The sequence below is a fragment of the Eptatretus burgeri genome, chromosome 12, assembly GCF_056783735.1.
Source record: "Eptatretus burgeri isolate ZD-2024b chromosome 12, Ebu_testis_v1, whole genome shotgun sequence".
NCBI classification, from domain to species: Eukaryota; Metazoa; Chordata; class Myxini; order Myxiniformes; family Myxinidae; genus Eptatretus; species Eptatretus burgeri.
Genome location: NC_140972.1, coordinates 9515510 through 9532883, shown reverse-complemented (window position 1 = coordinate 9532883; position 17374 = coordinate 9515510). Strand labels below are relative to the sequence as shown.

At 42.7% G+C, this 17374-nt stretch overlaps 1 protein-coding gene across 1 annotated transcript in view; it reads right to left on the bottom strand.

Moving 5' to 3' along the window:
* LOC147015054 (uncharacterized) overlaps positions 1 to 17374 on the bottom strand; it is a 122689-nt gene that overhangs the window by 29995 nt on the left and 75320 nt on the right. Inside the window, exons 14-15 of the mRNA XM_085849413.1 lie at positions 14506 to 14628; positions 2854 to 2986 (exon numbers count right to left, since the gene is read on the bottom strand). Coding sequence (XP_085705539.1) covers positions 2854 to 2986; positions 14506 to 14628 — 256 coding nt within the window. The remainder of the gene's footprint in view (positions 1 to 2853; positions 2987 to 14505; positions 14629 to 17374) is intronic.

Sequence of the window (17374 nt, the reverse complement as noted above, 5' to 3'; positions counted from 1 at the left end):
CAAGTCACCGCAGTATCACCTTAACTTGTGTCAAGTCCCACATTTACATATACACCTAATTGGAGTACAAGCTATCAAGTAATGAAGACACATGGCTTCATTTATTCGAATGCATGTTCTGAAAAGCTGCTCAACTAAAGTTTTTATTTATCAACGTCATACAGAGGACATTTTTTATTTCTTTGTTCCCAGCAAAAATAAATTCATGTGAAGTTTACTTTTCATAACCAGTGTACCTACCTGAACATATTGTCGTGTCTAGCGGGGTTAACACTGACCTGGACGGACAGCCGAATTCGTGAGCTACCTCATTAACAAAAATGCCAAGGACCGTTACACGGTGGACAAAAGCACAATTTTTTTTTAACCAAAGCTTTGTCCATGTATAAGGATCAAAAAGAGGGTCAGCTCAAAAAAAAAAAATCTGATGACAGGAAGTGTATTTAATGACGTCATAATGACATCACAATAGACCAACAATAGCAAATTAATGCATAAAATAAGGTTGTGAAGTAGTGCCGAGATTTTGTCATTAATTTAATATTTAAAGAAACGGGTAATTGATATACAAGCATTTTTAAGCTGACTAACTATGTTGCAATGATGTCATTCCTCAAATGTGTAAAAAAAACAAAAAAAACCCCATAACATTGAGTAAAAATGCAAGGGTGCCCGGTCTCAAATGTCATTGAAAACCATGTTCAAAGAATACATTCCCTGGAATATACGCGATCTTTTTCTGGTTATTCAAATTTAGCATTTTTCACAATCTTATAATGGGCTCATTCTTCCGTACGGTATGTAGCTTAGTCTTCAATTCGTTGCTAGTCACCATGATCACGAAAGTAGTAATTCACAGAAAAAGCAAAGAGGACCAAAAGTTTACGGCAGGTATGCTGATGATGTCATAATGACGTCAGATATTACACTTCCCATCATCATTTTTTTTTGGAGCTTACTTTTTTTTCTGGAAGGTATACCGTGGAGATGCTTTGGTGAAAAAATTTTGTTTTTGTCCACCGTGTAACGATATTTTCACTATGGTACCCATGCAATCTTGTTCCAAACATGCAACACGTTCTTATGACGTATATCTTTATTTGGGCGGTGTATAGGCAATTGACAACTCTGTATATGCAAAAAAAAAACCCGGGTTACATGCATGAAGGAAAAACATACTGCTTATAATTCAAAACACGTCTCTGCACTGGAAAACGTGGGGACAGGAATACTGCGCTGTGAATGGTGAAGACTTGTAATACCCTCCCCCACCTGTCGGCGGCACTACACGAGACATTTACATCGAGAACCTGCATCCCTCCCCCTCCCCCCAAGACCACCGGCAAAGATAAAACCACCTCTATGCACTAATTGGGGTCATGCTGATACTATGTTCCAAGTCTGGATGTAATTGGCCCAGAACTGTAGGAGTAGTGCAACAAACAAACAAACAAAAACACAAACACCGGTCTGTGAATTATAGTAAGGATAGCAATAAAGCTTACATTGTGAGAGAAAAAACTATCAGAATGGATATCAACTCATTGCAAGATTATTGCCTCACAGATGTTCCAATTCGATCCTCACAGAGGAGAGAATATCGGATGTATCTGAGAAACAGAAGTGCTCAAGGACATCTACTCAAGTGAGTAATAAAGTTAAGAAACTGGAAGGGGATTGTTTATGTCCCAATGGTACTGGAGGAAATCGTACGGTAGATAAGCACATCATCAGGGTCGTAGGTTAACGTATATAGCACCTTCATTCAATGGGGATCCAAAGGAATTGGCTATAAACAACAGATTCGTGAGGTTAGCCTCAGTCAGGAGGTTATTAGCTCTGCCAGCGAAGGTGAAGGAGGTTATATTTTCACCCCTGTCTGTCTGTTTGTGTGCAGGATATCTCAAAAAGTTGTGGACGTATTCGTTGTGGACTCAAAAAGTTGTGGACGTTATTTTTAAGTGATTCTTCACCATTGAGAGATCGGACCAAAAACGATATGTAATATAGCAAGATATTTCAAAAATGTATTAGGTCTGATATGTTCTCGTGGATCAGGCATTTTCAGGCAGAGGTTTGCGCTCTACTGAGTGCCCTTCTCGTTTGAGTCTGTAATCAGAGATTCATTAATTTACTTATCTTCCCAAGCTTATTGTCTCAATATATTCTCTCATGGACTTCAAGCCTTCAAACCTCAGGTATCTCCCATTTCAACCTCTGAGCTTTTCTACACCAGCTGGGATCGTGTCCCCGTTTTACCTGCAATTCCTCTTCACTGGTCCTCGTGCTGTGCTGCATCCACACGCACATTACCTCCTGCTTCCCCTTCGCCTTACTTTGTCTGGTGAGCCATTACCTCCAGTGTTTTTTGTTTTTTTTAACTCTGCCTGCCTGACATTCAAGCAAGATTGAACATCATTCCAAACAGGAAACTTACTGTTTTTAAGGATGTTATTAAGGAGACAAATAACAGGCATGAAGAACTATTGGAATGTATTAGACAGGGTGGTGTAAAAGACACTGCGTCAATGGTGATAAACTTCTGGAATTAATTTTATTGTACGACCTTTTACAATCTTTATTTTATTTAAATTTAATGATATACTTGAGCACTGTAGAACACAAATAGCCTTTTTAATGCTTCAAAAGACCTCCAGTTTTGCAGTACTTTGAGACGTGTTAAATACGGTGGTGTATAAGACTTCATCAATGGTGCTAAACATGGATTTTTTTTGATATGACCTAATCACTATTTTATTTAAATTGAATTACATACATGAACACTGCATGGGGAAATGTGTTCTATGAACTCTCCAGTTTAATAAATTGTGGGGTGCTTGAGGAAAAGGTTACCTTTTGTGTTCCCCAAGCAGCTTGCGCCAAGCATTTTGCCTGTTTTGTTGCTGATCGAATGTTATCTGCACGTCCATTTTGGAACGACCGTGTAGAAGCACTCTCATAAGTGTGCGTAAGATCGCCGTGCATCCTGCGAGAGAAACAAGGCAAACAAGTGTGAATAAAAGAGAAAATAAAACACACTGGCCCGAGTTTAACAGTAAGCCTATTGTCAGAACCCAACATTCACAAGGGATACGTTCCTGAAAAATGCCATGAATGTCGAATCCGTGAATGTTGGGTCATTGTTTCAAAGGGAGAAAGGGGGGATAGGTTCCTGGCGATTCGTGATTCATAAAGGAAAATCAAAAATCCTGTGAAAAACCACGAAAACGCAAAAAAAAGTGAATACGGCCATGAAAAACCGTGAATACGTCCGCGAAAAAACGCAAAAAAAAACCACCTGTGAATATGCCCACAAAAAATGGAAACCACGAAAAGAACAATCACAAAAAACTGTGAATACACAAAGCAAGGGGCCACGAATGTATAAGCAGGTCACATTTTATGAACTGCGAATACACGGGATCCGTGAATAGCAGAAGCATGAATGTCAGGGTCCGACAGTATCACCGAATGTTGATGGTAGCAGGAAAATGACAAGTACTTATCCCATGTCTCTTTAGCTGGTATATGTGGTTATGCAATCTTCTCAACTTGACATGAGGATGAAGCAACAGGTCAATGTGCAGAAAAGGTAAAAATCCCCTTTAAACGCACAAAGCAGAACAACTCTAGGTAATGGCACTTGGCATTCACACTAAACATAGGAAGGAACGAATTCCTCATCATATAACTCTTTGTAATAGATATCTTCGTTCATGTTAGCATTTGATGACTGGGAACCCATCCTCCAGATTGTTGTACTCATACAGGTGTCAATACCACTGCCTCCTTCAGTACCACCTGTCCTACATTTTTGTAAAACTCATGAAATCCATATTCAAAGTGAAGCAGTCATTTGATATTCTACAATAATGCACTGTACCGTGTTTATGAACTTTAGACACAAAGTTTGTTAAGTTATCACAAGGCCAGAGGGATCAGTAAACTATAAAAATGAGGCTCAAAGAAGAGAGACGTTAAATTTATGGAAACAAAGAAAGAAATGGAATTACAAGCAAACCCATAAAGAGGAAAATAAAACATTCAGATAAAAATCTGCACATGAACAGGTGAATGGAGAAGGAATAAAAAAAAAGCACTGGAGAGATTTATCAGAGGAAACTGAAGACATCATGAAAACGGGGAACCATATGGTTCGGGTGGTATAAAAGGTTCATGTGTTTGGGTGAGATGACCTGCTGTGACAAGTTAATCAGCTAAGTTAATGGCCATGCCAACAGGAAATGACTTTCTCAAGCGTAGGAAAGCCGATCCGAATTAAAGGCACGAGTTACAAGTCAAAAAAAACCCCTCGCACATAGGTAGGCGAGCCACTCCACATTTCCCCAAGTGAGATGGTCCAGCGGAACAAAAATTGAAGAATGAATGAAAAATAAATCAAAGGTTTAATTAAGAATAGCCATTTATCAATCCTGAAACTAGGCCACAGGTGTTGATTGACGGTGAATAACTGCACAAAATCCTCGAGCCCCATGTCAAAAATCCAGTATGAATGTGGTCCACAAGGGTGTGGGCTGTTGGCAGCCAATTCTTTGAGAGGTATGCCACAGGGGTAGATCAAAAAAGAAATACCAAGTTCAAAGCCCATCATTCTTGCCAAAGGTCACTACTGGGAGACGAATAAACATTGGTGGCATGTTCATCACCGAGCGACGGACCCAATAGGCTCCTTCCACATGTTGAAGGAGAAATAACCATTGGACATTGCCATTTATCATTTCCCTCTCACGTTATTGCACTGCTTGCAGTATTCTGAAATGTGGCAAGAAACATAATCAGGTTGGCAGGGAGCACATCTGTAAAGTGATGTGACCTTACACATGAGAGCGGCTGTGATTTACGTTTGGCCACGGTCCAACGCGCTGAGGGCCTGTGAGTGAAACATCATTGCCATCTTCGTAGCAGACAACTTAATCTGATCCAATGCTCTTGAAATGGTGAATCACGTCCTGAAACCTCAGGCATCTTGTCACTTTATATTCTTCAACATTGCCAATCTTCTCAAGCTTCCAGGTCTGTCTTGTTCTTGAAGGTTAAGGCTGTGAGTGGAAACTATTGGACACAATAACATGAGTATCCCTGTATCTTGCACCACAAACACTCTGAGTGGTCCAATTGTTGTCACAACGGTGGGAAATGACAAGAACAGGAAATGCATGTAATCCCCCAGTTTTGAAGAAATAACTTGCAATTTATTCCCAGGTCATTCATTCATTCGATCAGATGTGAATTTATTTGTCTGTCTTTGCATTCCTTTCCACTTTTACATTTATAAAGTTGAGGCTCGTGGAGGAGCTAGCACATATAATGGATCAGGACATCACAGAGCAAAGGGAACAGTAGAAATAGAGGAGGAAAGCATACCAACAGCAGGGTTGAGGGACAAAATAGAGAGAGACTTGAAGAACTAAGGGATGTGGGGAAGAATGAGGGGAGGGAACGATGCACAGGGTGGACAGGATGGATAAAGAAACGAACTCTCAGGTCAGAAAAACTGGAAATTTGGAAAGAGTTAACCTTGGGGAGATTAATGGGGATAGAGGAGATCATGGTTTTGGATGGAGGATGGGGGTGATCTGAAATGGTGGTGAACAGTCTTGAAGATCTGGAGGGAAGAATGAGATTGAAGAAAATGAGTAAGTTGCTTCCACAGGTTATAAAAACAGAGGAACAAATGAGTGGAGGTGGGCAGCGACCAAGGAAAACTTTGTGGCAGAGGAGGGGTGGACATGGACAGCACAGAAAGAGCAGAGGGTGCAATAGTATAAAGGAGGCAGAAGAAGACAGTGAGAGCACCGATTTGTCTGCGATGTGAAAGTGATACTTATAAGCCTGTAGACTCAGCTTAATTGCGAGAGATTCCAATGATCTTGAAGGCCTTGGTTTCCATCGCACAAAGCTGAGCAAACTGTGAGGCAGGGATGCCAGCCCAGAGGGGAGAGCAGCGATGGATGGACTCAATCAAGCAATGGATGAAGGCTTTGTAGGTGGATAGAATTTCAGGTGCTCTTAGGAAGGACTTTGCACGATGGAGAATGCACAATTGGTGAATGGGCATTGAAGGCCAACTTAGATATGTGGCTTTCTCAAGAGAGACATTGGCTGATAGTGAGACCCAGGAGTTTGAATGACAACTTCTTCAAGAGGATTGTTAACAAAGTAGATAGGGGGGTTTGTCAGAAGGTCTTTTCAGAGAGTGATAGTGAGAGTGTGAGATTTGTCAGGATTGAAAGATATATTCCAAGTGTTTGACCATCTGGTGATTTTGTCAAGGTCTGAAGAAAGGTTTAAGACCAGGTCATTCTACCCTGGATATGCTGCTTCTGCTCTCCTAAAAATGGATGGAGGTCCTCAATGCTGGACATGAAATCAGAGCCATATCCCAAGACATATCACGTGCTTTTGACACGGTCTGGCACCCTGCCCTGCTCACCAAACTCTCTTACTATGGTATCCAAGGCCATTTCCACTCATGGCTCGCAGACTTCCTCTCCTGTCACAGTCAACGTGTGGCCTTGAACAGAGTTCTCTCATCCCCTCTTCCTGTCCAGGCTGGAGTTCCTCAAGGTTGCATTCTGGGCCCTGTTCTTTTTCTTGTTTTCATCAATGATCTCTCCGACTCTCTGGAAAATCCTCTTTATCTCTTTGCTGATGACTCCACTCTCTGCCGTACCATCTGTCATCCCTCAGACTAGCAAGCAGCAGCTTCTTCGCTCACTACAGATCTGGGTAAGATCACAAACTGGTCCAACACATAGAACACGTCTTTCAATCCGGACAAATCTCTCACTATGTCTCTCTGAAAGGACCATTTGTAACTCCCCCTCCCCCCCCATCCACTTTCTCAACAATCCTCTGGAAGAAGTTGTTTATTTCAAGTGTCTGGGTCTCACTGTCTGCCATGATCTTTCCTGGGAAAGACACATTTCCAACCTGGCCTCCAAAGCTAGACGCAGATTGGGAATCCTCCGTCGTGCAAAGTCCTTCCTCGGCCCTCTTGAGCTCCTGACCACTTACAAAGCTTTTGTCCGTAGCCTGATGGAGTACTGCTCTCCGCTCTGGGCTGGTGCTCCTGCCTCCCACCTTTCTCGACTTCACACTGTAAAGAAACCAAGGCATTTCGGATCATTGGCATCTCCCGCGATGAGGCTAAGTCTATGGGCCTCTTACTTTCTCACCACAGGCAGGTCGGTGGTCGTTCTGTCTTCTACCGTCTCCTCTCTGGTCTCGCCTCCCTTGCTGTGTCTGCGATTTGTCCCCACCATATTTCCGCAGGGAGCTCAAGGTCCACCAACAAACCCCTTCTGGTAAAACTACCAAAATCACGAATCACTGCTCACCTTCACTCTTTCATTCCTCTTTTTTCCCGCCTTTGGAATAAACTCCCTCACACTGTTAAGTCCCATTCTTCCCTCCAGGCCTTCAAAACAGCTGTTCACCACCACCTCTCATCGTCCCCCATCCAATCCTCGATCTTTTCTAACCCCGTTAATCCATCCCAAACACACCTCCCTCAGATTCCCTGCTTTCCTTCCTGAAATTCCCTGTAATGTCTATCTTGTATACCCCATGTTCCCCACCCCATCCCTCTCCTTCACAGATCTCCTCATGTCTCTGTTCCCCACTGTTTTGTCCTTCCCTCTCCCACCCCTCTTTTCTCATGCCCCCCTTTCTGTGTGTTGTGTGTTCGCTCTCATATGAGCCTCGATAAGGTATACAAAAAAAAAAGGGAAGAGGCTGGAGGCTGCAGGCTGCCTTTCTGAAGGATGAGGGACGTCATGGCAGAGGGTGGAGTCATCAGCAAATAGATGAAGGGGATTTTCCAGGTTAAAAGTAGTTTGTGGTTCCCTGTAGTTTTAACCGGCCAAATGCTTTCCCAATCTACTTACCTATACTACTAAGGTACTATCAGGTATTTTTCATATTTTAAATTGTGGATAATATTATGTTTACTATGGCTGGTAGGATAGACTCGATGTATGCGTACTAGTTTGGATTCAAATCCTGCTCCAGAAATAAACTGTCATCCTGGTGTCTCACAGGTAGGGTGATTCATCAATGTTTGTGCTGTCCCTCGGATGGACGTTAAACTGGGCGTCCCATCTGCCAGCATTAATTGTTGGACATCAAAGATTCCACAGTGTCCTTATCGTGAAGAGTAGACGAGTTATCGCTGGTACCATGAAGAAATTACAAATTGCTGCCACATTCAGTTAAATGGCAGGCCTAGTTTGGGAAAGACTTGAGCCATAAATACCCAAACACCCCCTGCCTGACCCCACATGAAGGTTGGAATACTTGATTGTTGTAGTAGTAGTAGTAGTAGTCATTGTTGTTGTAGTGGGAGTAGTAGTAGTCATAGAAGATCATAAGAAGATATTCTGTCCACTCAAGCATTTGAACAGAGTCTTTTCAGGATGAAATATATCATGGAAATTGAAGAGGGAATCAAATTGGCCTTTTTTTGGATGTAGACATTGACAAAGAGACAGACCCCTCTTTAAATATCAAGAGATTGCGAGAGTTCTCATCCCACCCAAACAGGTGCTTCTTCCTGATTTTAAACATATTTAAATGTGAAACCAAAATGTGTAAACTTTTTTTTTTTTGAATGCACATAACACACCAACTGTTCACATTCATTCTGTATACTCCAGTTCGATCAACTTCCATCACCTTAGAAAACTATCTGACTCCTAATGTTGGCCTAATGGAATTTCATTAAAACAAGAACCGCTACTCTCACCAACTAACCACCAGGAAGTATCTCACACACCAACTACAGTTGTCGTGCACAAGTCACATGAGTCGCAATAACAAGGAAGCCATGCAAGGACTCTGGTGCTTTGTATGTTCTTGTCATCTATGCAAATGGAATTTTGTTTTTTCCACCCGTGGGGCTCATCAGCTTGCGGAGTTTTCTACGATATCACAAGTGTTTGATTTCTCTTGCTGAAGAGTGTAAGGGCTGCCGCACACTTGTTGACGCAACGCAAGAATATTGATGGCGACAGTCGAGTCGGCGACAATTTGTGATGATTGTGTAATATGCGGCAGGTGAACAATCTGCTTGTCTTCTGGCCTTACTGTTATATCTTTTGTTTTATTTTTATTTCGGAATTTATTGTGCCATTGACGCAACTTTTTCAAATTTTTGGGATGGCACCATCTCTGCTCTGGTGGCCAATCTGGTCTTCTTTAACTGGGCAGGAATCTAGCTCCCCTACCAGCCATCCCCCGCTGCTCATGTCTTCAATAGACTTGACATTGGTAAATGGCCTTCTTCTCCTTTATGCTCCAATACTCGTTGTTTAGGTTCATCTTGTTGAGCTTCATTTTTGAGCCAGGTTGCACCTTCACAGCCTCTTGGCTTGGTACAAATTCCTGTCTCCTTGTGAGATGGTCTTTCTTCCCATTAGAGGAGGTGCAGGCTTCATTCTTTACAGCAAGCATTCCACTTGCACAGTGCCACTTCACCGACGAGTACAAGGGGTCTGTGTCCCCTAATTCGTTTTATTTTCCTTTATTTCCAACACGTTTCATTTGTAGAAGACTCTTCCCTTACCCCAGCCCTCCCCGGCGCGTCGGTGACAGTTTCTCATCCGCTGAGATTCGTTGAAGACTTTTCCCCTTCCATGGCCCTTCCCCCACCCTCTCTCGGCACATAGGAAACATTTTCTCACCTCGGGGATACAAGTGCTGGCAACTTGACATTGCGTTCGTCGATCCTTTCTCAGCATAATGTTCGACCGAGGCTGCACGCAGCACGTCCGAGTCATATATAATCAACAGTGAGGCCTCATTCCAGGTTGCAGGTCTCCAAGCCCTTGCGTCTGTCAGCGAAGCATTTTTCCATGCCCGTCCAAGCATTATTTCGTTTTCATATCCTCTGGAGACACGAACAGCCTCGGAGCATCGACTCGGGGGGTACGTGGGCCTTCAATCCACATGCTCCTCATATCGGGCCTCATCTCTGCTCCTTGATTATGCTCTTTGTCTCACTAAAATTAACAGCCACAACATCCATGCATCTCCCATTGAGGTCCGGGCTCCACACAGCCCTCTGGAGACATGAACAGCCTCAGCGCGTGGACTCAGGGGTACGTGGGCTTGCAATCCACACGTGCCTCGTATCAGACCTCATCTCAGATCCTTAATAAGTTTCTCTGTCTCATTTACACCATCATCCCTCTCTCCGCTGCACCTCCTTCCTCTCCTTCCCTTCATCACTAGGGCCATGGTTTCGGGATCATCATTAGTGGGTCCAAGCGGTGATTGAGATGGTGTGACGAGGTGATTACGTGCCAGCTTCTTCCACGCCATCTTGTGTGCCGGTGTGTGTGTCAAGTTCCATGAGCAAGTTGTCAAGCGCTCCCTGAGTTGGCCTTCTCTCCACCCAGAGCTTCACCCACAGCAGCTTCTTTCTCCTGGTATGCTGTCGGAAACATACCAGCACTATTGCCAAAGCAGCAGTGCTCAGAGCTTTTACCCTTCTCATCCTCCCCCTGCATTTCTTCTTCATCGCCATTTTGTTTTATTGAAAATAGGGTTGTCAACAGTCATTTAGTGTGCGGCAGTCTCCGACAAAACAAGATTCATCACCGGCAATCTTGTTGCATCGGTGAACATTCGCTAGTGTTTGGATGCCCTAAGAGTTGAGAGATGGAACAAAGTAAGCTGCAACTAGATATCTGTCATCACAAAGCGATTGCCAAGGGTAAGCCTCTTCTGCCCGGGGGAGGCTTACCGCTAGTGAGCGCCCACGACTTACCTTTGGCCTGTTATCCAATGATGGCTATTTTTTTTTTCGGACCACCTTATGACCTTCTCCTTAAACATTTAGTGATCAAGTGTAAATTAAGAAAATGTGTTCTCATCTGCAATCTACCCATAAAACTCAACATCATGAAAACCAGAGGAAAATTATTCAGATTCTTATCAAAAAGTTGTTTTTTGTTAATTAGGTCACAATCTGTAAAAGGTCGGTCAAGGTCACTAATCAAATATCAGGTGCACAACTTCAATGCAGCTACACTATTATGATGAAAGAACATCTTGGAACACCAAGCGATCTTTGTGATTCAACATTGGCAACATTGAGCGATGACAAAAAATGCAGTTTTGTTCACTGCCATTTCACCTTGACCTTTAACTTGGAGGGGTACGTTGTAAATCAAATGTAAATGTGCTTTGCTCTCGGCTATCTACAGAGGTCAATTTTGGTCCGATCAGACAAACCTTAGTCGAGTTATGGTGAAAATGTAAAAATGTCTATAATTGGGTCCTGACCTTAAAATTAGGTCAATGTCAAAAATGATGTCAACCCCGCATACTTTTTATTCACATTGTTGATGTTAATTCCAAAAGTCCGAGCCAGCTCTGGAGATACAGCTTGGAAATTTCGGAAATTAGAAATGTTGGAAAAAATAATTTGAAATGGTGGTTTAGTACTCCTAGGGGTCTAAGAAACTCTTTGGTACTATTAAAATTGGGGGCACCAATTGTATAAATAAACTCTACAACAGCAATAAGCCTTCCCCTATCCTAATCAGGGATGCTTAATTAAAGTATATAACTGAGCATGTTCTTCATCTTAAATTGTCTTCATGCAAGTGTAGCCCTTTGGAGAAGAACTGAATGTGTGCCCTACAGCAGTATTGAAAACACCGAGACTAAACCTTGGATTAATGGAAGAAAGGCATGAGGTTCCAAAACTTGTGAACAGATGTAAAGGCCCGGTCACACCTTGACGTTTTAGCCAACGTATGCCGATTTTTGAATTTTTTTTCTAAAACGCTGGCACACGTTGAATACGTTATGGGTAAGTTTTGATAACATTGAGAGCACGCTGAAAAACACTTCCATACGTCGTTGTACGTTGGCTTTAAACGTTGTACTTTTCGGTTGTCCTCAAATTTTTTCATGCTTGAAATTTCACGACGTATGCCGGCGTATGACTCACACGTTCCGCTACGCTGGCCACAAGTTGTATGCACGGTCTGCGATCATTGACAGACGTCAACACATGCTACTTGTAAGTTAATCATAAGTTGAGACACGCCGAGGTAATGTTTAGCGTACCCGAAACTTATTTCTAACCTATGATTAACGTGTTGTTGGCACGTTACGCGATCGTTGCCACACATCGACAGACGTTACTTTTAAGTTACTCATAGGCTGAAAGACGTCGGTATAATGGATCGTCCTTGCGTCAGCGTCCACGGCCACGGCCAGGACACTTATTTGCAGCATTCTTCAAACTTTTCTTCGGCATGACGAGGATGTTCACACTTCGATGTCTAGCTTGGCTATGATTCCAATTGTCCATCGGCAGCGTCTATTTAAAATAGTCGAGTTTGAGCGTTTTAACACGTTCAGAAGAAGCGCTTCAAATTTCCAAACCCCAGCATCAAAAAACAAAGGCGAGTGACAGCAATTTAAATCGTTCATTGTAAACAATGAAAATAGGTGAGTGGTACCGTTTAAAAGTCGTTGAGTGTAAAAAAAATCCAATTGTTGAGCGCAAGCGTCTACTTTCAATAGTGGAGATGCAGCCATTTAAACCATTGAGTGGCAGCCTATGAATAGCAAACCCCACGTCACCGGCAAAGATAAACTGCCGCACGATATGGATAAGTTAGGCTATCGTTGGGCATAGTTTGTGAACGCCGGCTTCACGATAATTATTCGTTGGTATATCGTATCTATAAGTAATCAAAGCGCTCTATGCACATTATTAGTTCATTGTGCATTTGTCCAACCCGTTATGAATAGACCTAAATCGTAAAAACAAGCTATAGCTCATTGTTGAAAAAGTCCCATAAAAAATTAGCCGCGAAGAACTTCGAACAATGGTGAAAAGATGTCTCCTACCCGTGGACACGCGGACGCAACGACGATCCATCATAACCCACACCCTCCCCCTCACACTCACCTACTACTGCCAACATGAACAAACTACTACTAATACTAATACTGATACTGATACTAATACTGATACTGTTACTGCTGACATGGACATCGACTCAAAAAGGACTCGAAAACACTGTTGGGTTCCCCTTTTATGAGCAGCATTTTTATATACCAATTCCCAAAACCGCTGGGAACACGTCTTTATATGGCAGTTGTAAGTTAGAAACACGTTAATTTATTTTTTTTTGTCGACCGGAAGACGTCATTGGAATACGTCTACATACGTCGATGTGTGTTGGGACTACGTAAATAATTGGTTCAAAGCACGTCAAACATAACTTAGAAACAAGTTTCGCGTAAAAAAGACATTACCGCGACGTGTTTTGACTTATGAGTAGCTTATAAGTAGCCTTTGTGGACGTGTGTAAGCGTCCACATATCGTGTGTAAAACTTATCCCCATCGCATGCGGAATGTGTGTCATACGCCGAGTACGTCGTAAAATTTTGAACATGTTTAAAATTTCTTGACGTACTCTACTTACTACGACGTATGATAGCGTACTTTAGCGTTCTACTCACGTATACCAAACTTACTCATACCGTATTTGACGTGCCCCAACGTTTTAGACACATTTTTCTTAGGTCGGCATACGCTGGCAAGATTGCCAAGGTGTGACCACGATGTTAACACTTCCATTTCTACGGCAGTTATGATTCGAATCGTTGTGCATCAGCCTTTTAATAGGCTACGTCACGACATCATCGGTGATGCGTGCAATGCCTAAGTTAGACTATCGTTGGGCATCGGTTGTGTAGGCCGACAACAGGTTCAGCATTCGTTGGTATAAGTTATCTATAACACAACGAAACGTTCTGTGTCCGTTACCAATGCGTTATACATAAGACCAAGTCGCTATGAATACGTCCGAATCTTTAAAAAAAAAACATCAAAAGTTCAACGTAAGCCAGCGTTTTACATACATTTTAATACGTTGCCATCGCTGGCTAAAACGTCAAGGTGTGACCGGGCCTTAAGAGTCAAGGTATATGATGGAGACCTTGTGAAACGTTGAAATCCCAAGGGCATAATTCTGAAAGTTCAAACTGTTCCTGAAAATGGGTGATGATCTGGGGAATGTTTAGCTGGCTCAGTCCCATGTATGAGGCAAAATGAACTTCAGATTATGGATTATCAGGTTAGCAGATATTGATGACATGTTCCAGGACGACCATGTAAGCATTAATTTGATGCAAATGGTACAAAATTGCTTTGAGAAATGTGCACGTCTGTTTCAGCCACTCCAGTCTCCTCAATCTGATCTGATCAGCTTCTGAAGGATGTCACATCAGAACCTATCCACAGACACCTGGAGTAGCCATGACGTGTTACTGTCATCATTCATTCCGGAGGTGATCCAGCATGCTCCTGTTTTAGGTGCATTCTTTACAGTTTTGTATCGTCGAGTGTAGCAGCACAATTCGGGGTTAGTTGACACAGCAGCAAACGATGAGACAAAATAAATATTCCATTTTGTTTAACAACCTGCCCCGGCCCTGCGCCCTGTACCTACCGGTAGTAAGCAAGCTGAAGAGCAACTTGGATGAAGGCGTCAGGACTGAAAGCCCACAATTTGACGCTCCGAGTCCCAAACTCCTCAAAGCTCCTCACACAAATAGAAAGAGAATCCGCCAGCCTATATAAAGGGCAGAGAGTGAACGGATGAGCCAAGCAAGACACAGTAAGAGAAAATTAACCAAAGTGAAGGATTCTACCATTTGAGCACAAAATATAAATAAATTGGAAATCTCCCTTCGTGTCTCCCACATATAAAGCAGAGCTTTAAATGTTGAACTCACTCTGAACAGAACCACAGTCGAGGTGTTCAACCTTTTAGTCATAAATCTTGGAAACATGGTAATAGATCAACCCACTGCCTTTGCGTTAACATGACCTGCACTGGCAGCAAATCAAGGACCATGATTCAAAAAAGTTAGCTTGTGCCCAAGTTACATTACGCACATCTTTACGGATGAGGTACAGGTTAAAACGTCATCGCCGTCCCATCACCATGGCTTAGCGTGATTTGGTAAGTCACTTTACAGGTGCATTCACCGTGTCTCCGTGTAGTATGAATAGGCGGTCTAAATAGCTGCGATCAAAGTAACCAAATGCTTCAGTTAGTGATTTGGACAGTCCCAATGCGTATATAATTGCAGAGTTGATGCTTTCCAAGTTGTTTCCAGCACAACTAAACCATTTTCCATTGTTATAAAGAACAATTAATTATTAATCACATTTACGTGCAATATATATATATATATATATATATATATATATATATATATATATATATATATATATATATATATATATATATATATATATATATGTAACATTTGCCCTCTTTTGAGGTGTGTCTCAGAAAGTTTTTGATAATGGGACATCTATTTATGACATAGATTTGGTGCAATTTTTGCATTCCCTCCATCTCCCCCAACCCCACCACTTATCTTGTACTGTATATACATATTCCTCTTCCCTTCCATTCCCTTCCTTCTACTTCCTCCAGAACTTAAAAGGGAGTTGATGATAGACGACCTTGTGCAACCAGCAAGAACCTGGTAAGGAGGGGTGGGGAGACAGAGCCCAGAAAGGGCAAAGGGTGCAAGACCAGAAAAGAGATGGTTGGAGTCAGTGACCTGTCTCCAATGCGAAAGTGATAGACCCGATAGACCAAGAAATCCTGCTTCATCGCAGGGGATTACAATGATCTCGAAGGCCTTTGTTTCCACGACATCAAGCTGAGAAAGGTGTGAGGCATAGGTGCCAGCCCAGAGGGGAGAGCAGTACTCCATCAAGCTGTGGATGAAGGCCTTTTTGGTGGATAGGAGTTCAGGTGTGCTGATGATGGACTTTGCATGACTGAGCATGCCCAGTCAGCAACCGGCTTTGGAAGCCAACTTAGAAATGTGGTTTGCACAAAAAAGTTACTGGTCGGTAGTGAGACCCAAAAGTATGAGTGACTGAACTTGTTGAAGAGGATTGTCAAGAAAGTAGATGCAAGGGTTGGCATACGGTCCTTTCGTAGAGCGATAATGAGAGCGTGAGATATGTCAGGATTGAAAGACATATTCCAAGTGTCACGAGCTTGGGATTTTGCCAAGGTGTGGGAAGAGGCTATAGCCTGTCTATCTTAAGGATGAGAGATATCACTGCAGAGGGTGGAGTCATCAGCAAACAGATAAAGAGGATTTTCCAGAGAGTCAGAGATATTGTTGATGAAGATAAGCAATCGGACAGGGCCCAGAACACTGCCATTGTGGCACTCCTTGGGGGCACTTGGGTTGTTCACTATTGCCCTCCAAGCTGTAGTAGTAATGACAGGAATGCAGAATTTATTCAAGGTGCCAACACAACGGTCTACTCTGCAAGCAACACCATGGTCTGTTTAAGGTCCACAAGGGATTGTTGCAGATGGGACACCCAGCTTGAGGTCCATCCGAAGAATTCTGGCATCCACATCGATGCAATGACATGCCATCACCAGGGAGACAGTTTCCAGTCGGGTCAAGAATCAATGTCAGAATAGAAAACTTAAAGGCGAGTGTGCTCCCCTTTAACTGTCCTGCCATCCCATTTGGGCAATATATCATTGGACGTGCACCTTGCTCGATACAGGGCGTCGGTTGTGCCAAAGCAGATTATTGGTTGGATGAGTCACCACTCAGAGGATACTTGACTGAGTGTGCAGGAATTAGAAATTTGTTTAGGTTGCCGGCAATAACTCATATACTTTTAGCGAAGGACACTATAAGATCTTTAGTGTCCACCAACTAATTCTGGCAGAAGAGACACACATCTAAATGTCCACAAGAGGGATGGTGCACACATTGATGAATCACCCTGCATGTGAAACACCAGCATGATAGTTTACAGCTGGGTCGGGATTCCAACCCAGTCTTGACAGCTCTTAGGTGAGTGTGCATACCTCGAGGCCAACCTACCAACCCTGTAATATCATTACAAAATAATTTTACAATATAATCTATATATCATAGAACAAATGTTTGTATGTATCCACTGTTTTCCCATTGGTTGGACAGTTGGTCTGACGTCACCCACAATAGTAACCTGAAAAAAAATAATCATATATCCACCATTTGGGTGCTATGGTCAGTTTAAGACATCAGAAGTGTCATAATCACAATCACCATGCCCCTCCCCCCCCCTCACGTTTTCCGTTCAGTGTAAAACAATCTAAGCAACCATTAAAAGGATCATCAAATATCAAAAGGTTGGATCAACATGATGGGCCTTGTGAAGGCGACCGCACGTATAGGCTTCAGGCTTCTGGCTTCTGATGTCAGCCCATGGCCCAGTGCAATTGGAATTATGCAAACTATTTATTTATTCTTCATCATCATCACATCGTCATCGTC